General features: G+C 40.5%; 1 protein-coding gene across 4 annotated transcripts in view; it reads right to left on the bottom strand.

Annotated features, from left to right (window-relative positions):
* The window catches only part of UNC13B (unc-13 homolog B), a 237,686-nt gene that overhangs the window by 45,344 nt on the left and 170,951 nt on the right, over positions 1–21,391 (bottom strand). The window contains exon 1 of one of the 4 annotated variants that reach the window (XM_059924993.1): positions 14,766–17,046. The exons of the other annotated variants lie outside the window; for them this stretch is intronic. Coding sequence (XP_059780976.1) covers positions 14,766–17,046 — 2,281 coding nt within the window. Of the gene's footprint in view, positions 1–14,765; positions 17,047–21,391 lie in introns of those variants that run through there. 4 annotated transcript variants of the gene reach the window in all.

Below are 21,391 nucleotides of genomic sequence, written 5' to 3'. Positions count from 1 at the left end.
TCCCTGATGAATATAGATGCAAAAATCCTCAACAAAATACTAGCAAACAGAATCCAACAACACATTAAAAGGATCATACACCACGAGCTAGTGGGATTTATCCCAAGGATGCAAGGATTCTTCAATATACGCAAATCAATCAATGTGATACACCATATTAACAAATTGAAGAATAAAAACCATATGATCATCTCAATAGATGCAGAAAAAGCTTTTGACAAAATTCAACACCGATTTATGATAAAAACTCTCCAGAAAGTGGGCATAGAGGGAACCTACCTCAACATAATAAAGGCCATATACGACAAACCCATGGCAAACATCATTCTCAATGGTGAAAAACTGGAAGCATTTCCTCTAAGATCAGAAACGAGACAAGGATGTCCACTCTCACCACTATTATTCAACATAGTTTTGGAAGTCCTAGCCACGGCAATCAGAGAAGAAAAAGAAATAAAAGGAATACAAACTGGAAAAGAAGAAGTAAAACTGTCACTGTTTGCAGATGACATGATATTATACATAGGGAATCCTAAAGATGCCACCAGAAAACTACTAGAGCTAAACAATGAATTTGGTAAAGTTGCAGGATACAAAATTAATGCACAGAAATCTCTTGCATTCCTATATACTAATGATGAAAAATCTGAAAGAGAAATTACGGAAACACTCCCATTTACCATTGCAACAAAAAGAATAAAATACTTAGGAATAAACCTACCTAGGGAGACAAAAGACCTGTATGCAGAAAACTATAAGACACTGATGAAAGAAATTAAAGATGATACAAACAGATGGAGAGATATACCATGTTCTTGGATTGGAAGAATCAACATTGTGAAAATGACTATACTACCCAAAGCAATCTACAGATTCAAGGCAATACCTATCAAATTACCAATGGCATGTTTTACAGAACTAGAACAAGTCATCTTAAAATTTGTGTGGAGACACAAAAGACCCCGAATAGCCAAAGCAGTCTTGAGCGAAAAAAACGGAGCTGGAGGAATCAGACTCCCTGACTTCAGACTATACTACAAAGCTACAGTAATCAAGACAATATGGTACTGGCACAAAAACAGAAACATAGATCAATGGAACAGGATAGAAAGCCCAGAGATAAACCCACACACCTATGGTCAACTAATCTATGATAAAGGAGGCAAAGATATACAATGGAGAAAAGACAGTCTCTTCAATAAGTGGTGCTGGGAAAACTGGACAGCTACATGTAAAAGAATGAAATTAGAACACTCCCTAACACCATACACAAAAATAAAATCAAAATGGATTCGAGACCTAAATGTAAGACCGTACACTATAAAACTCTTAGAGGAAAACATAGGAAGAACACTCTTTGACATAAATCACAGCAAGATCTTTTTTGATCCACCTCCTAGAGTAATGGAAATAAAAACAAAAATAAACAAATGGGAACTAATGAAACTTCAAAGCTTTTGCACAGCAAAGGAAACCATAAACAAGACCAAAAGACAACCCTCAGAATGGGAGAAAATATTTGCAAACGAATCAACGGACAAAGGATTAATCTCCAAAATATATAAACAGCTCATTCAGCTCAATATTAAAGAAACAAACACCCCAATCCAAAAATGGGCAGAAGACCTAAATAGACATTTCTCCAAAGAAGACATACAGACGGCCACGAAGCACATGAAAAGATGCTCAACATCACTAATTATTAGAGAAATGCAAATCAAAACTACAATGAGGTATCACCTCACTCCTGTTAGAATGGGCATCATCAGAAAATCTACAAACAACAAATGCTGGAGAGGGTGTGGAGAAAAGGGAACCCTCTTGCACTGTTGGTGGGAATGTAAACTGATACAACCACTATGGAGAACAATATGGAGGTTCCTTAAAAAACTAAAAATAGAATTACCATATGATCCAGCAATCCCACTACTGGGCGTATACCCAGAGAAAACCATAATTCAAAAAGACACATGCACCCCAATGTTCATTGCAGCACTATTTGCAATAGCCAGGATATGGAAGCAACCTAAATGCCCATCGACAGATGAATGGATAAAGAAGTTGTGGTAGATATATACAATGGAATATTAGTCAGCCATAAAAAGGAACGAAATTGAGTCATTTGTTGAGACGTGGATGGATCTAGAGACTGTCATACAGAGTGAAGTAAGTCAAAAAGAGAAAAACAAATATCGTATATTAACGCATGTATGTGGAAACTAGAAAAATGGTAGAGATGAGCCGGTTTGCAGGGCAGAAGTTGAGACACAGATGTAGGGAATAGACATATGGACACCAAGGGGGGAAAACTGCAGTGGGGTGGGGATGATGGTGTGCTGAATCGGGCGATTGGGATTGACATGTATACACTGATGTGTATAAAATTGATGACTAATAAGAACTTGCAGTATAAAAAACCAAACAAACAAAACAACTAATACTAAACTTTCATTGGTTTATCTGTATGGAAATATGTTAATATAAATGTTTCAGACATTATGTGAAATTTCTAAAAATCTTATATGTTCTGGTATAATGTTATAAGTCATAATTCTAGTTATTACTTTAAAATGTATATCTCAGAAATAACTAAATTTCCTTGTCAACTGCACTATTATGAACTTTCATCAAATCTTTAACTGTGGTCATTTTTAAGTCTTTTGTCATTTACAGACAGTTCTGGGTGTACTCTGATGCTTTTGCAAATATGTTCCTATAAAAGGGGTTCATCTTCAAGGAATTCATAGAAAAGACTCTGACAAGTACAGGTTTCTGGTAACTGTACTGCTGAACTGAATGAATAAGCATTTTCAGAATTCTAATGAAAAACTGATGAACTCATAAAAGTGCTAACAAAAGATCAAGATGAAAAAAAAATTAATTACATGGGACTGAGTGAACTGATGAGGATGATTATAATTTTTGTGACTTTCTGTTTGAATTAAAAAAAAAAAAATCCCAGGGCTTCCCTGCTGGCGCAGTGGTTGAGAATCTGCCTGCCAATGCAGGGGACACGGGTTCGAGCCCTGGTCTGGGAAGATCCCACATGCCGCGGAGCAACTAGGCCTGTGAGCCACAATTACTGAGCCTGCGCATCTGGAGCCTGTGCTCTGCAACAAGAGAGGCCGCAATAATGAGGCCCGTGCACCGCGATGAAGAGTGGCCCCCACTTGCCGCAAACAGAGAAAGCCCTCGCACAGAAACGAAGACCCAACACAGCCATAAATAAAAAGAAAGAAAGAAAGAAAAAAAAATCCCACAAGGACTTAGAGGCAAAGAATATACAAATCAATTTTCACTGCAAAGTAAAGGAGCTGTTACAGTGGAGGATTACTGGACTGAATGTCAATATTATGACATAGTGTGAGTGTGTTTCGTGTTTGGTAATTGCAATCATTGTTGCTTTTGTTGTGGTCATCCATTTACAGTGCTTGGTGTCAGTCTATTTATCTCTTGTAAAAATAAAATACAGTGTGTGTGTGTGTGAAAAAAAAAAAACAAATAAAGTGATGAAAGGGAAGAACCTATAACCAAGATTACTCTACCCGGCAAGGATCTCATTTAGATTTGATGGAGAAATCAAAAGCTTTACAGACAAGCAAAAGCTAAGAGAATTCAGCACCACCAAACCAGCTCTACAACAAATGCTAAGGGAACTTCTCTAAGTGGGAAACACAAGAGAAGAAAAGGACCTACAAAAACAAACCCAAAACAATTAAGAAAATGGTCATAGGAACATACATATCGATAATTACCTAAAACGTGAATGGATTAAATGATCCAACCAAAAGACACAGGCTTGCTGAATGGATACAATAAACAATTTAACCTTACATCTAAAGGAACTACAGAAAGCAGAACAAACAAAATCCACTTAGCAGGAGGAAAGAAATCATAAAGATCAGAGCAGAAATAAATGAAATAGAAACAAAGAAAACAATAGCAAAGATCAATAAAGCTAAAAGCTGGTTCTTTGAGAAGATAAACAAAATTGATAAGCCATTAGCCAGACTCATCAGGAAAAAGAGGGAGAGGACTCAAATCAATAAAATTAGAAATGAAAAAGGAAAAGTTACAACAGACACTGCACAAATACAAAGCATCCTAAGAGACTACTACAAGCAACTTTATGCCAATAAAATGGACAACCTGGAAGAAATGGACAAATTCTTAGAAAGGTATAACCTTCCAAGACTGAACCAGGAAGAAACAGAAAATATGAACAGACCAATCACCAGTAATGAAATTGAAACTGTGATCAAATATATTCCAACAAACAAAAGTCCAGGACCAGATGGCTTCACAGGTGAATTCTATCAAACATTTAGAGAAGAGCTAACACCCATCCTTCTCAAACTCTTCCAAAAAACTGCAGAGGAAGGAACACTCCCAAACTCATTCTATGAGGCCACCATCACCCTGATACCAAAACCAGACAAAGACACTACAAAAAAAGAAAATTACAGACCAATATCACTGATGAATATAGATGCAAAAATCCTCAACAAAATAATAGCAAACAGAATCCAACAACACATTAAAAGGATCATACACCACGAGCAAGTGGGATTTATCCCAGGGATGCAAGGATTCTTCAATATATGCAAATCAATGTGATACACCATATTAACAAATTAACAAATTGAAGAATAAAAACCATATGATCATCTCAATAGATGCAGAAAAAGCTTTTGACCTTTTGTCAAAATTTGACAAAATTCAAAAAATTCAACACTCATTTATGATAAAAACTCTCCAGAAAGTGGGCATAGAGGGAACCTACCTCAACACAATAAAGGTCATATACGACAAACCCATGGCAAACATCATTCTCAATGGTGAAAAACTGAAAGCATTTCCTCTAAAATCAGGAACACGACAAGGATGTCCACTCTCACCACTATTATTCAAGATAGCTTTGGAAGTCCTAGCCACAGCAATCAGAGAAGAAAAAGAAATAAAAGAAAACAAATTAGAAAAGAAGAAGTAAAATTGTCACTGTTTGCAGATGACATGATACTAAACATAGAGAATCCTAAAGATGCTACCAGAAAACTACTAGAGCTAATCAATGAATTTGGTAAAGTTGCAGGATACAAAATTAATGCACAGAAATCTCTTGCATTCCTATACACTAATGATGAAAAATCTGAAACAGAAAGTAAGGAAACACTCCCATTTACCATTGCAACAAAAAGAATAAAATACCTAGGAATAAACCTACCTAGGGAGACAGAAAACCTGTATGCAGAAAACTATAAGACACTGATGAAAGAAATTAAAGATGATACAAACAGATGGAGAGATATAGCATGTTCTTGGATTGGAAGAATCAACATTGTGAAAATGACTATACTACCCAAAGCAATCTACAGATTCAAGGCAATACCTATCAAATTACCAATGGCATGTTTTACAGAACTAGAACAAGTCATCTTAAAATTTGTATGGAGACACAAAAGGCCCCGAACAGCCAAAGCAGTCTTGAGCGAAAAAAACGGAGCTGGAGGAATCAGACTCCCTGACTTCAGACTATACTACAAAGCTACAGTAATCAAGACAATATGGTACTGGCACAAAAACAGAAACATAGATCAATGGAACAGGATAGAAAGCCCAGAGATAAACCCACACACCTATGGTCAACTAATCTATGATAAAGGAGGCAAAGATATACAATGGAGAAAAGACAGTCTCTTCAATAAGTGGTGCTGGGAAAACTGGACAGCTACATGTAAAAGAATGAAATTAGAACACTCCCTAACACCATACACAAAAATAAAATCAAAATGGATTAGAGACCTAAATGTAAGACTGGACACTATAAAACCCTTAGAGGAAAACATAGGAAGAACACTCTTTGACATAAATCACAGCAAGATCTTTTTTGATCCACCTCCTAGAGTAATGGAAATAAAAACAAAAATAAACAAACGGGACCTAATGAAACTTAAAAGCTTTTGCCAAGCAAAGGAAACTACAAACAAGACAAAAAGAAAACCCTCAGAATGGGAGAAAATATTTGCAAATGAATCAACGGACAAAAGATTAACCTTCAACATATATAAACAGCTCATGCAGCTCAATATTAAAAAAACAAACAACCCAATCCAAAAACGGGCAGAAGACCTAAATAGACATTTCTCCAAAGAAGACATACAGATGGTCAAGAAGCACATGAAAAGCTGCTCAACATCACTAATTATTAGAGAAATGCAAATCAAAACTACAATGATGTATCACCTCACACCAGTTAGAATGGGCATCATCAGAAAATCTACAAACAACAAATGCTGGAGAGGGTGTGGAGAAAAGGGAACCCTCTTGCACTGTTGGTGGGAATGTAAATTGGTACAGCCACTATGGAGAACAGTATGGAGGTTCCTTAAAAAACTAAAAATAGAATTACCATACGGCCCAGCAATCCCACTACTGGTCATATACCCAGAGAATACCATAATTCAAAAAGACACATACACCCCAATATTAATTGCAGCACTATTTACAATAGCCAGTTCATGGAAGCAACCTAAATGCCCATCAACAGACGAATGGATAAAGAAGTTGTGGTACATATATACAATGGAATATTACTCAGCCATAAAAAGGAACGAATTGGGTCATTTGTAGAGACGTGGATGAATCCAGAGACTGTCATACAGAGTGAAATAAGTCAGAAAGAGAAAAACAAATATCGTATATTAACGCATATATGTGGAACCTAGAAAAATGGTACAGATGAACTGGTTTGCAGGGCAGAAATTGAGACACAGATGTGGAGAACAAACATATGGACACCAAGGGGGGAAAGCAGGGGGTGGGGCAGTGGTGGTGGTGGTGGGATGAACTGGGAGATTGGGATTGACATATATACACTAATATGTATAAAATGGATAACTAATAAGAACCTGTTGTATAAAAAAATAAATAAAATAAAATTCAAAAAAAAATTTAAAATAAAAAAGATAAAAATAAAAAAAGAACATGTGTCTTGCCTAAGAGAAAAGATAGGTCTCTTAGCCAATAATCTGTACCATTTTCCAAACCCGAAAGAACTGCTGTACTAGTCCCTTCAGTTTGTCCCATCCACTGGACAAACATTTTCTTGTTTAAAAAAACTTTTTCTTGTTAGGAATCAAATTTTTTGTGCTTCCTAACTGCCTAAAATGCCTTAGGATTTTTCTACTCAGATTTAGTTTTCAATTTAAGTGACATATGTCTATATAACACTTTCTTTGCAGGAAAATTCCTGACCCCTAAGAATGATCTCACTCTTCCAGATAGTCCACCTTATAAGGAAGTGACATACTTCCTCATTGTTAAAACAATCTTAACTCCATTACTTGGGAGTCAAAAGACTTGAGGCACTCAGCTTATCTGAGCCTGCATTTCCTTATCTGTAAAAAGAGGATAAGACCTGCAATCTCCCAGGGTTATTGTGGGGATTCATCTCTTAAATACTTATTGAGAACCTACTGCACATTAGGTACTGTTCTCATGCTGATGCAGCAGTGAACCCTGATCTTGAGAAGTTTCTATTCTAGTAGGAGGAGCAGACAACTAATAATGATGATGAAGATGATGATAGTAGCTCACACCAAGTGAACACATTACACATCTGGCATTTTATTTGAGTAAGCTCATTTATTTCTCACAACAACCCTACTGGGTAAATACTATTATAATCTCCATTTTCTGTTGATTAAAATGAAGATCAGAGATGTTAAGAAAATTGCCTAAAGTCACAGCAAGTGGCAAAGCCAAAATTCAAAACAGGCATTCTGGTTCCAGAATCTGGAACTATGTGTACTGTATCATGTATGATGGGGACTCTGCTGAAAAATTCAGGTAAGGGGAGAAGATATTGTCCTCTGTGGTGATGGTATGCTATTAAAATTTTATAAAAGATTGTCAGAGAGTCCTCATCGATAAAGCGACATCTAAGCAGAGACCTGAAAGAAATGAGTAAAGAAGCTATTCAGAGTGGTAGGAGAAAAGTATTCCAGTCAGAACATACAGCAAGTGCAAAGCCTTAGGTGAGAGCATGACTGGTGTGAAGGAACAAGTTTGCCACAGAGTACCATTTCAAATAGGGCTCTACAGGCCCTTATAAGCACTTTGGCTTTCATTCTGAGTAAGACAGAAAAATCACTGGAAGGTCCTGAACAGAGAAGTGATATGATCTGACTTACGTTTTATGAGGATTACTCTGGCTGGGGAGAACAGACTGTAGAGGGACAAGGGTAGAAGCAGGGAGATCAGTTAGACTACCACAATCATCTAGACAAGAGAAAATGGTGACTTAGATAAAGATATTAGTGGTAAGATTCGGGATTTTTTTTTTTTTTTTTTATAAATAGGTTAGATTCTCTTAATGGCACAATGCTGATGAAACAGAACGAGGGTTAGCCCTTTCAGTGTCTATATGGATGCAGCCTGAGATGGTTTTTTATTTTTTTAATTAATTATTTATTTATTTATTCATCTATTTTATTTTTGGCTGTGTTGGGTCTTCGTTTCTGTGCTAGGGCCCTCTCCAGTTGCGGCAAGCAGGGGCCACTCTTCATCGCGGTGCATGGGCCTCTCACCATCGCGGCCTCTCGTTGAGGAGCACAGGCTCCAGACGCGCAGGCTCAGCAGCTGTGGCTCACGGGCCCAGTTGTTCCGCGGCATGTGGGATCTTCCCAGACCAGGGCCCGGACCCGTGTCCCCTGCATTGGCAGGCAGACTCCCAACCACTGCGCCACCAGGGAAGCCCAAGATTCGGGATATTTTTTAAAGGCAAAGCAGGCAGAATTTACTAACTGATTGGATATGGGTTGTGAAAGAAAAGAAGTCAAGAATGACTCTATTTGGGCCTGAGCAGCTAGCTGCAAGAATGGAGTTGCCATTTACTGGTAAGGAAGACTATAGGGGGGCTTCCCTGGTGGCACAGTGGTTAGGAATCCGCCTGCCAATGCAGGGGACACGGGTTCGTGCTCCGGTCCGGGAAGATCCCACATGCCGCAGAGCGGCTAGGCCCGTGAGCCACAACTACTGAGCCTGCGCGCCTGGAGCCTGTGCTCCGCAACGGGAGAGGCCGCGACGGTGAGAAGCCCGCGTACCGCGATTAAGAGTGGCCCCCGCTCGCCGCAACTGGCGAAAGCCCTTGCACAGAAACTAAGACCCAACACATCCAAAAATAAATAAATAAATTTATTAAAAAAAAAAAAAAAAAGGAAGACTATAGGAAAAAGCAGGTTTGGCAGGGCTTAGGGAGAAGGATCAGAAGTTTGGTTTTGGATACGTCAAATCTGAGATGCCTGTTCACATGGAAATGTGGATGTTAAGTAGATGTGGAATCTGCTGTTCCTGGACAATATCTGGGCCAGATATAAATCTGGGAATGCTTATGAAAATCATGAGATTGAAACATATTACCTAGGAGGTGAGTATAAATAAAAAGTAGTAGTCAGGATTGAATCCTGGGATACTACAAGGTTAGGAAGATAAGGAGGGACTAGCAAAGATGACTTGAGAAGGAATGGTCAATAATGTTGGAGGAGAACCAAGATAGAAAGGTGTTCTGGAAGCCAGGTGAAGAAAGTATTTCAAAAAGAAGAAATCAAGGGACTTCCCTGGCGGTCCAGTGGTTAAGATTTTGTGCTTCCAACACAGGGGGCACGGGTTTGAAACCTGGTCGGGGAACTAAGATCCCACATTTGGCGTGGCGTGGCCAAAAAAGAAAAAAAGAAAAAAAAAGAAATTGAGGCATATGAATAGACTAAAGATCAATGGAATAGAATCGGGAGTCCAGAAATAAACTCTTACATTTATGGCCAGTTGATTTTTGACCATTCGATGGGTAAAGCATGTTCTTTTCAACAAACGGTGCTGAGATAACTAGACATACACATGCTTAAGAAGGAAGTTGGACCCTATCTCACACCATATACAAAAATCAACTCAAAATGAATCATACACCTAAATGTAAGCGCTAAATAAAACTATAAAACATTTAGAAAAAAACATAGGAGTTAATCTTTGTGACCTTGGATTAGACAGTGGTTTCTCAGCTATGAAACCAAAAGCAAAATCAACACAAGAATAGATAAATTGAACTTCATCAAAATTTAAAACTTTTGTACTCTACTCCATACCCATATTATGATGGCTATTACAAAACAAACAAACAAAAAAACCAACCAGGAAGTAACAAGTGTTATTTAGCAAGGATGTGGAGAAATTAGAACCTGTGTGCACTGTGGTTGGGAATGTAAAATGATGCAGCCGCTGTGGAAAATAATATGGCAATTCCTCAAAAAAAATGAGAATTACCATATGATCCATCAATGCCACTTCTGCGTATATACCTAAAAGAAATGAAAGCAAGAACTCCAACAGATATTTGTACACCCATGTTTATAGCAGCATTATTTGCAATAGCCAAAAGGTAGAAGAAACCCAAGTGTCCACTGATGGATAAATGGACAAACAAATGTAGTATATATACATACAATGGAATATCATTCAGCCTTAAAAAGGAAGGAAATTCTGACATATGCTGCAACATGGATGAACCTTGAAGACATTATGCCAAGTGAAATAAGCCAGCCACAAAAGGACAGATATTGTGCAAATACACTTATATGACGTACTTAGAGCAGTCAAATTTATAGAGACAGAAAGTACAATGGTGATTGCCAGTGGCTGGGGGGAGGAGAGAATGGGGAGTTAGTTTAATGGGTACAGAGTTTCAGCTGGGAAAGATGAAAAAGATCTGGAGATTGAATGGTGGTGATGGTTGCACAACAATGTGAATAAACTTAAAATGATTAAAATAATAAATTTTATGTTTTGTATATTTTACCACAATAAATTTTTTTTTTTAAATTATGCTTCAAAGGACACCATCAAGAAAGTGAAAAGACAACCTACAGATTGGGGAAAAAATATATACAAAATATTTGTATAATTTGTATATAAGGGACCTATATCCAGAACATATAAAGAACTCTTACAACTCAACAGAAAAAGACAAACAGCTCAATTTAAAAACGGGTAAAGGACTTGAATAGACATTTCTCCAAAGAAAACATAAAAATGGCCAATAAGCACATGAAAAGATGTTCAACATCATTAGCCACTAGGGAAATGCAAATCAAAACTAGAAGATACCAGTCACACCCACTAGGATGGCTATAATAAAAATAGAATGGCAAGGATGTGGAGAAATTTGAACTCTCATACATTGCTGGTAGAAATGTAAAATGGTGCAGCCACATTGGAAAACAGTCTAGAAGTTCCTCAAAAATGTTAAACACAGAATTACCATATAACCCAGCATTCCATTTCTAGGTATATACCAGAGAATCAAAATATATGTCCATGCAAAAACTCGTACATAAATGTTCATAGCAACATTATTCGTAATAGCCAAAAAGTGGTAACAAAACAAAACAAAACAAAAGTCCATCAACTGATGGATGGATGAACAAAATGTGCTATATCCATGTAATGGAATATTATTCAGCCACAAAAAGAAATGAAGTACCCATACATGTTACAACATGGGTCAATTTTGAAAACATTGTGCTAAGTTGAAGAAACCAGTCAGAAAAGGCCACATATTACATAAATCCATTTACATGCAATGTCCAGAATCCATAGAAATGGAAAGTAGATTAGTGGTTGCCAGAAGCTGGGGACAAAGGGGATTGGAGAGTGACTATTAATAGATAGGGAGTTCTTTTTGGGGGTGATGGAAATGTTCTAGAATTGATGGTTGCATAACTCTGAATATACTAAAGCCACTCAATTGTACATTTTTAAGGGATTTTAAGGATGAATTTTATGGTATATAAATACCTAAAAAGCTGTTATAATAAAAAGAAGTAATCAATTACATCAAGTTGCTGATTGACTAAGAGAACTAAAAATGGACCAGAAGTTTGGCAATATGATGACCTTGACAAAAGCTATTTTGGTAGTGGTAGGAATGAAAAAATGGAATTTTAATGTAATGCATGTGAGAGTACTTCAAATAGTGCCTGGTACGTACCCCACCCCCCCACCCCAAAAAAGGAAGAAAAAGCATAAAAAAAAAAAAAAAAGAACTCTAACGGTAAGATACTACTAATAAGCTTAGGCCCTAAAAGGTCTTAAGCAGAGCAGTGAAAAAAGCTTTTTCAAATGTTTTGTTGTGGTAGCAATCACTGTTGTATTGAATCAGTTTACCAGGTTAGGGTGACTGCTCTTGTGGACTCTATAACCCGAGTGTATTGGTGGTGAGAGACCAGCCTGTGTGTTTATGTACCTTCCTCTATTCCTCCTGCTTTATGGCCTGGTGCTGCAGTCAGGCCGGACCTAGCACTGAAGAGATGCTGCCACTGCCTGGCAGCTTCTCCACCACCCCCTCTGTAGCCCAGAGACCAGACTGGATCTTGGTAAGCACCCAGAACTCTGGCTTGATCTCTTACTGGTGTTTCAGAAAATCTCCTTCGTCTCATTATCTCTGCTGCTGTCACAAGTTCCTGCATCGTCCAGCAGGATGTCAGCCCAGAAGGGAAGCTCTGCAACTTGAAGAACTGGGCCCCAGAGTTCTGGATGCTCATGCTAACATCAACTCTAGGCAAGGTTTAAAGAGTTAGTGAGGAAGTACTGTTTTGATATTTGTTGTTTCTACTGTTGCTGTAATATAATAATTTCTAAATGCCCAGGGAGGAAGAAAAGGAGCTGCAAAGTTAAAAGGAGACAGAAATCACTTGTAGTTGAGGAATTATAGAAAGCTTCCTGGAGGAGGTGATACTTTGGCTGTATGTTAAAGAATTGAGTAAATTTTGCTAGGCTGATGTGGTAAACACAGTTCCTTAGGCTAGAAGGAAGGATGTATATGTCAGTATGCTGAAGACAAAGTATAAGGCAAATTTGTGAGACAGCAGTTTCTTTCTAGGTGGAGTGCAGTGGGACAACGGGAGATAAGCCTGGAAATGTAAACTAGAGACCAACTGTAGTGGTCTTGAATGCCAAATGAAAGAATTTAGACTTTTTTTGATAAGCTATAAAGAGTAGCTCTAGGGATATTTGAAAGGAATATGATTTTAATTTTTCAATTTAATTTTATGACTTGGTATTACATTCACATGATTCAAATTCTAAAAATTATAAAAGGGTATACAGTAAAAAATCTCCTTCTCATCCCACTAGTTTTTCACCTAATACCTTTCCCAATGGGCAATCCTGTATCAGTTTCCTATGTATCTTTGTGGGTTTTTTGTTTGTTTGTTTGTTTGTTTGTTTGGGGTTTTTTTTGGCCGTGCCATGTGGCTTGCAAGATCTCAGTTCCCTGACCAGGGACTGAACCTAGGCCACAGCGGTGAAAGTCTGGAATCCTAACCACTAGGCCACCAGGGAACTTCCTCTTATGTATCTTTGTTAGATATTCTATACATATACAAACAGACATTGTGGGTTTTTGTGTGTATTCTTCCCCTCTCCTATTTATACAAATGTCAGCATCTTATACATACTGTTCTGCACCTTGTTTTTTTTTAATATGTCAATATATCTTTCCATTTCAGTAAAGAGGTACCTCTTCCTTTTTATAGCTGCATGGTACTGTATTCCATTGTTTGGATGTGCCAATAAGTTATTTAAACAGCCTTTCTTAACGAACATTAGGTTGTTTTCAATCATCACTATTAAAAACAATGCTTCAAAAATAACCTTGAACATACGTCCCTTCCACATGTGAAAATGTACCTGCAGGATATCTTCCTGGAAGTAGTGTTGGGGCTCAAAGGGTATACATAATTTTGATAAATTTTGCCAATTGCCTTCCTTAGAGGTTATACCAATTTCCACTCCCATCCCACTGGCAATGTATGAGTGCCTGTTCTCTCACACCTTTGCCAACTCAATATGTTTCATAATGTTAATTTTGCCTTAGAAAGATTAATTAGGTTATATGCATAAGAGGACAACCCCATTTACATTTAAAATTAGATGAATAAAGCATATGCTCTTTGGCTAAATTTAATTTTGATTGGGAGAAGTAATTTTAAAGCTACATATCATCTCCATGCTGCCTAGAAAAAAGTTTTCTTATTTCTTGTAGCCAAAAACCATTCCATTCTCTAGTTCTTAAGTAAGCACCCTTCAACTGGAGATAGAAGAAAGGGAATATGACCTGTAGAGAGCACAGTCAGGCTGGACAGCTCCAAGTTAGAAATAAGGTTCTGTATTGTCAACTCCAGTACTAGGAAGAAGACAGGTCGGGATAAGGGAAATTGCCACAGTGGCCTATGAGGTGGAGCTGCTGGAGAAATGGTAATCTTATCTCAGCAAGAAGCCCATGGAGAATAATTCTAAAATGCAATATAGGATTGCATCAGTCCCCTTAGCTCCTGTGAGAAACATGCCTCTTTTCCCCAGTCCTGCCTCTTACCCCACACCTACTTTACACCAGAATATCCGAAAAGTCCTGCAGCTGTAAACTATTTTTGCCCAGATGCCCCTTCCTCTTTTGAAAAGGTATTTCTAAAGCTCCCGCCAATAAACTGGAAGCTCCCTACGGACAAGAACTCCTTTCCTGTTGTTTTTCAACTCTGTCACTCCCAATTCCCACAGGATTCGCTTAACATCGATATTCCAGTAACTGAGACTGATTCAAGCTGTGGACCTCCCCCATCACCTTGTGAAACTCGCCACCAAGCTGGGTCTCATGCTGGCCTGATGAAGGTCCTACCCAGCCAGCTGTAAACCCATTAAACAGAGACTTGAAATACCTGGGTGCGTGTCTTCTACCGAGAGATGGTCTGTCTTCTGTACTAGCTCGTGCAAAAGTTTTTTCTGCCTCAGTCTTTTCTCTCTTAGAACATCTTTTAAATTGTTGATGCATTTGTTGAGGTAGACGGTCTCTGCACACACTTGCTCTAGGCTTAGTCTGCCCTGTTTGGGAGATTCAGGCCTGGAACAAGTTTCACTTCCCAGACACGGAGCCAGAGCAAAACCTGGCGATGAATATGCAAGAGGCAAGTTATTGGAAGCCAGAGAGAAGTTGCTGGGATCCTGAGAGGTTTGGTCTCCCTGTGTAGAGATGCCCACTCCACCAGACACCACACTGAGCAAGCTCTCACTCCCCTGACTCCCAGGGCTCTCCACTGAGAAATCCTGGGCACCCCCTGAACTCACTGTCCCAAGAAGTCTATCACTGTTCTCTGACTGGGAACCACTCTCAATGCTTTCCAGGTCCTCAGGAGTCATGGACCCACTGTTCTCCAGCTTCTGAAATACTCCCTGCAAAGCTGAACGAAAGTGGTAAATTGCTCGGCCCAGTTTACTTGTGTAAAACTTGATTTCTACATCTTCATCCTCCTGCGAGCCACCCAGACAAGAGGACTTTTCAAAGACATCTTTAAGGACCTGTGCAGCGCGTTCCTCCTCTTCATTCAAGTCAATATGAACCATGTCATTGAAAGTCTCAGGTCCTATGATGATTTCCTCCATCATGTTGTCACAGCTCAGAGTTGCAAACCTTCTGGACTTATCTGTCAAAAGGTCCTCTAGCTGCTTTGAGCTCAAAATATCAAGCCCAGCTTCACAGGCCAGGAGTTTGTCCTCTGTCTTCAGCAACCCAGACAATGATAGGCAGCTGCTGGCCTCACTTTTATCACTGCAGTTGTTTTCTACTTTTGCTGCTTTATATGCTTCAAGTCCTTGGTTACACTGTTTGAAAACCTGGGGTTTCCCAGAATCCTCCTCTTTTGAGATTAACTCTAGGGAAGGTTCCTCAAATTGATGAAGGGTGGACAGAGAAGCCTCTCTCCCTGTCAGTTCACCACAGGTGCCACTGATAATTTGGGGTGTTCCTGATGTTCCTTTTACTTCGTCCCTCGGCTTAGACTCATCACTTGGCTTTGCTAAATCGTTCTTGGGTGGGAAGCAAAGGCCTTGCTGTTCAGGAGTCTGGAGTTCTCCTTGTTGATTCTGAGCCCTCATTTGATATACTCCTGTTATTGGTCCTCTGTCCCCTGATTCCACCTGAAAAACTGGTTCATCCAGGTTTAAAGAATTCAAATTACAATCCTGAAGTTGTTGTTCCAAAAATGATAGAGACTCCTTTGGGGGATTCTTACAGCACTGTGGCCGGCTTGGTTCTTCTCTGGTGGCAATCCGGATCCCTACACTCTGCAAGAGGATGGATTTCTGCAATATAAGGTCTCTATGCTCTAGATGGGCAAGCTTCACAACAATAGGCCTGGGGGCTGGCACTTTGCCTGCTCTGTAAGCCTCTTTAATGTACCTATTGCACTGCATGCCATTAACACAGAGGTGTTTGGCCAGGAAGCTATGCACCAGCTCCATGGTATTTTCCCCATCTTGCTCAGGAAGTCCATACAGATACAGAATGGCTTCCTCACTGGGTCGGTCCACATGGGGTTCCTGAGCCTTTCCCCCAACACACACCTTGGCCAGGGAGCTGCTGCCCACTTGCAAGCCTTCTATTTCACTCAGAACTGAGTCTACACAGCTAGAGACTTCTTCCACTGAACCCCGGACTTGGCTCAAGTGCTGCCGCAACTCAGCAATTTCAGTTTGGAGACGGCTGATGCCTTGCAGCTCTCTGATGATATAGTCCACTACATCCCCCAAAGGTTCTTGCTGTTCATGGCTACAGCCTTGGCCAGGGCCTCTAGACAAAAGGGGCTTAGCTTGATCTCTCTCTGAGGGCTCTTGACAGCTTGTGGTCATGCTGGCAGATGAGCGGTCCTGAGAGCCAGACCCTGAAACACAGGCAGTGGAGCCCAGAGGAAGCTGGCTGCTGGCCTGCTGCCCAAAGCTGCAATGCTGGGCCAGGCCCCCATCTCTATCCCCACCAATGGCTGAGGCTGCTGACCCACAGTGAGGGGACAGGAAGCTGTCCTCCGGTAAGGATCCAGCAGGGCCTGAGGACTTGCTCTTGAAGCCACACAGAGTCTCTGCCTTAGCTTTATCTGGGGAAAGCCTGGAGGAGGATCCCAAGGTGACCATGATTTCTTCCTCTGACTCTTGCAACAATCGCTTCATTTTCTCCCTCAGGGTCTGAGGGATTCTCAGCTTCTTCCTCTAGTTTCTGGTCAGGATGGTTAATAGAGATTGTGTTAGAAGGCAATACCCTGACCTGTTCTTTTCAGTCTATTTTTAGCAATTTTGCTGGCTGATGCCTTGGGCTTGGCCCACAGTGATGCTTACAATGGTCCCATGTGTGGTCTCAAACCTGGCACATGTTCCTTGATCCTAGCTTGACTCTAATCCTGCAGCTAGTGCAAAAGGAAAATAGTGCACTTGGATCAGAAGGCAGCAGGATAATATGAATCAAGCTGTCAAGCAGGAATAAGAACATTACTTTCTAAGACTGTAGGAGTCAACAGTGACCTGCCTCCCAACGCTAGACTTAAAGGTTATAAGCAATCAGTTCTCTCTCCTTGGCTTCCCATCAGAGTTTTGATGTAAAATCAGATCAAGTCCTTGTGTTCTGAGCAAGTAGCCAAAGTCAACAGGATCGAAACAAACTCCTGGGAAATAGGTGGGGTGAAGTCAGCGAGTGACTGAACCTTTACAAATTCAACATGAGGCTCAGAAATGAACATATAGATGTTTAACAACCAAAGCTCAAATCACATACACAGTAAAAGACAAGACGTGGAATGTTTCTTTTTTTTTCCCCCCTCCAGTTTGTTGTTCTGGTGAAGGCTCAGCTACTTAAAGGTTTGCTCCTGCCCCTGCTTATAGCACAAAGTGTTTTCCCTTTGTTTAGTGATAGCTACCCTTCACTTGGAGAAAGGACCATGACAAGAAAGTGATTTCCTAGCACTGTCCACTGCTGGAGTAATAGAGGGTTGCTCTAGCCAGCTGAATGGCCTGGAGAGAACAATGCATGTGGCAGGCGGGGAGCTGATTACATCAGAGAGAGCTCCAGGGTGCTCTACTGTTCTCCAAAAAGGTGAAAAAAGACCTGCCACCAGTCTTGCCCCTAAACTCTGAGCTACCAGTGACTGTAGCTTGGGCAGAGATGATTGTTACCTTATGTGGGGTGGGCATGCATTCCGTTCTTACTGGGAACATGCAGCCTGTAGGGAAGGAGCACAGTGGAAAGTACAAAGGATGAAGCAGACAGCCCAGGAATGCATGGGACTGCCAATACTCTCTGGCTCTGCTGGGTCAGCCCGGGACAGGTAAAATGAGTTGGTGGGAGACATGCTACCCTTCATGTTCTTCAACTGGAGACGGTTTCTCTATTTTCTAGATTTGACCTAGATTTCTAAATCTTCTAAAACCCCTGCCTCCTTTTCTTTTCCCAGTACTCAAGTTAACCCTAAAAAGTAAAAATTGCCTGTGAAGAACATAAGCTGACTGCTCCCATAGCAATTCATTTGCAGGAAAGGCCACCAACTATAGTCTGTGGGTCTGAAAATTAAAAGCACTGTGCTTCTTGAGTTACGTTTATCAAAAAAAAAAAAAAAAAGCACTGTGCTTCTGCAGACTAAGAAGAACCAGAAGAACAAGTCACAAGACTTGAGATAAAGATGAAGCTGACCCCTTTTACTGGAAATAACTAGGCCAAGAATCAAGAGACAGAAACTAGATTAATTTCCCTTTTCATTCCTTCCCTTCTTCTCTCTAGCTCATGTAAAAACTCTATTTCATCTAGGAATTCTTCATCTAAGAACTCTATCCATCCTGTGAGGCATTGGAGAGGCCTAATTATTGCTTTTTAAGCATTACTGCTTTACTCTGATGTTTTAAGGAGCCAGGATCAGCCATACCCCTAATGTGGTCAACTCAGTCTAGTCTGTGTGTGTGTGTGTGTGTGTGTGTGAGTGAGAGAGAGAGAGACAGAGACAGAGACAGAGACAGAGACAGACAGAGACAGAGAATGCTCTATATGCAGTCAGAACTCCTGGGTCTCGGGCTTAGTGCCCAGCTGCCTAGATAGCGAAGTCCCCAATTCTAGGACTGACTCATCAAATTCTTCCCTCTCTCCTCCCAAAAGTACAAAATCTACATTTCCAAAGCCACCCATTTCTTTTCTCCCCAAGGTGCAAGGTCTGGGTACCCCGATTTGGTCTTGGCACCTGGTATTAGCTTTGAGCAATGTCCCTAGACTGATGGACTAGAGTTGGCAATTAGCCTTTCAAGTTTTTCTCAAAGAGAAAGACCGCTTACTAAACCAAGATGGAAGCTCTGCATATGACCACATGAAGCCATGAGCAAATGCTACTAGACTGAGAATCCAGAGACATAAGTTTGAGTCTTGCTTCACCAGTGACCTTGGATTAAACACTTCTCTCTGTGCCTTAGTTTCCTCATCTGTAAAGTGGGGGAGATAGTCACAGGAATGTTGTAAAGCTAAAATGAGAGACTGGTAATTAGTAAACTGTAAAACACTGCAGTGTTATTATTACTGACATGGCAAGACCCTGGGACAAAGAAGCAGGAAAACCAATATCTAAGCCAAGTGTGCAATTGCCTAAATGGTTTGACTTGAGTGAACCATGACTTCTATCCCAGCCCCAGACCCCTACCTTTCCCAGTCTCTTCTAATGGTCTGCAGCAATGCCTGGAACCCTACCATTACAGTGTCACTCTTTGTTAGTCTTTCTTTCTTCTAAAAGTTTTCTTTTTAAGGTAAGAAAAGGGAGGAGCAAAATAGTCACTCCCCAACATTTCATTCAGGTGACAGGAGGCTTGCCCTCAGGCAGCCTGAAAGCATGAGGAAGGAGAAAACTGCTACAGGAGGCAAACTTTTCCTTTCTAATGCTAGTGAGGCCCAGAACTCATTGCCAGGTCCTCCACGGCCAGCCCCACTTTGGTCTAGAGGAGGCAGTTTTTCAGGAACAAAAATGAAGCTGGCTCTCCTGCTATGGCTTCAGCGCAGGCCAGGTTAACTTTGGGCCTATCTGCTTCTGCCCCTCAGATTAATATTCCAGATAGGGTTGGAGTCTCGCCAGGTTCCCCTCCAAAAGTGCAGTGCCTACAACACTGGCTGGCCAGCCACACAGAGGGCAGATGGCTCAGCCACTGTGTTCAGAGGATCCCGAAGGACTAAAGGCAGAGCTGCCTGGTTTCCTATATTAGTGACAAATAGGAAATTTCCAGCTAGAGCTGCCATAGCGACTCCTCCCAGCCTCAAACAAAGATGCTTGCTTTCATATTAAACAAACAAACAAAACCCTCTAAACCTTCTTCTGAATTGGTAGCTACAGCCCGCAGATGAACTCTAAACTTAAGAATCACCTCCGAGGGATATGGGTTCCCTAAAGGCACCAAACCCACTCAGTCATCCACATATTTAGGTTTTGAAACAGGGGACAGAGCTCACTGTGATGCCCAGAGAATCAACCAGTCACTTTGCTCAGAACCCAATAGGATACCAGAAGCCAGAATGGGCTGAAAGGGCAACCTGCAGAGCCAGGAGGTCCAATTCAAGGCCACCCCCTTCTTCAGCCTCTCTTTGCTACTACTGTCCACAAGAATGAAACAACAGGGACCAAAGTGTGAGAAAAACAGTTTGATCTCTAAATCAATTCAATCGATGTGCCAGGCACTAAGCTATGTGCCAGGGATATAAGGCACAGTTCCTGCTCTCTAATATATTAAAGCTTGGAAACAGAGTTAGGCATATAAACAATCACAAAACAAAGTGATACATGTTATAATAGAACTTGTAATAGAAAGCAAGCATTTAATTCCAGGGGTGGGGAATGGGAAGGTGATGAGAGGCCCAGAAAAACCAAAACAGGAAAGGCCACGGAGAAGAAGTAATATTTGAGCTGAGATGGCATAAGGAGGCCTCGGGGCCCAACCAGCTTAAACCTAGCCCTCTAGTTTCCTTCAAGGTACCCAGTGCTGTCACTCTGCTCTATCCTGTTGGCCTATCCACTCAAGTCAACTCTCCAAACTTCATATGTACATGCTCGAAAATGACCATACCTTTCTGCAATCTTCTCCTAAGGAATGCCTAAGGCTGGGAAAAATAAGGCAGCCCTTTCAAGGGATATCTGCTTTTGAAAAGGGAACATACCAAAACAAAATGAATTAATCAAAAGGAATAAAGCTTTAGTGATGGAAAACTGAGAACTATGTCAGGGAGTAGACCCCTTAAATCACACCGAATCAGCACCAGCCTACCAAAAAAAAGTCAAGAGGAAAAAAATCCCTCAGCTTTCTGAAATGGCTGATTCTTTCATCTCTCTCTGACTTATCAGTTAAATGTTATTAGGAATGTGGGTACTCCTCGTAAAATTGCCTCTGACCCAAATCTTGGCTTGGAGGAAACAACTGGGAGACCTCTGGGAATAGGCCAGGGCTCTGTGTACATATATCAAGCAGCCTCTCATTTTGTATGAAGCAAGCCCAGAAGGCAAAAAGC

This window comes from Balaenoptera ricei, chromosome 6 (genome assembly GCF_028023285.1).
Source record: "Balaenoptera ricei isolate mBalRic1 chromosome 6, mBalRic1.hap2, whole genome shotgun sequence".
NCBI classification, from domain to species: Eukaryota; Metazoa; Chordata; class Mammalia; order Artiodactyla; family Balaenopteridae; genus Balaenoptera; species Balaenoptera ricei.
Note: the sequence above shows the minus strand (reverse complement) of the source record. Positions and strands in the feature narration are given on the sequence as shown.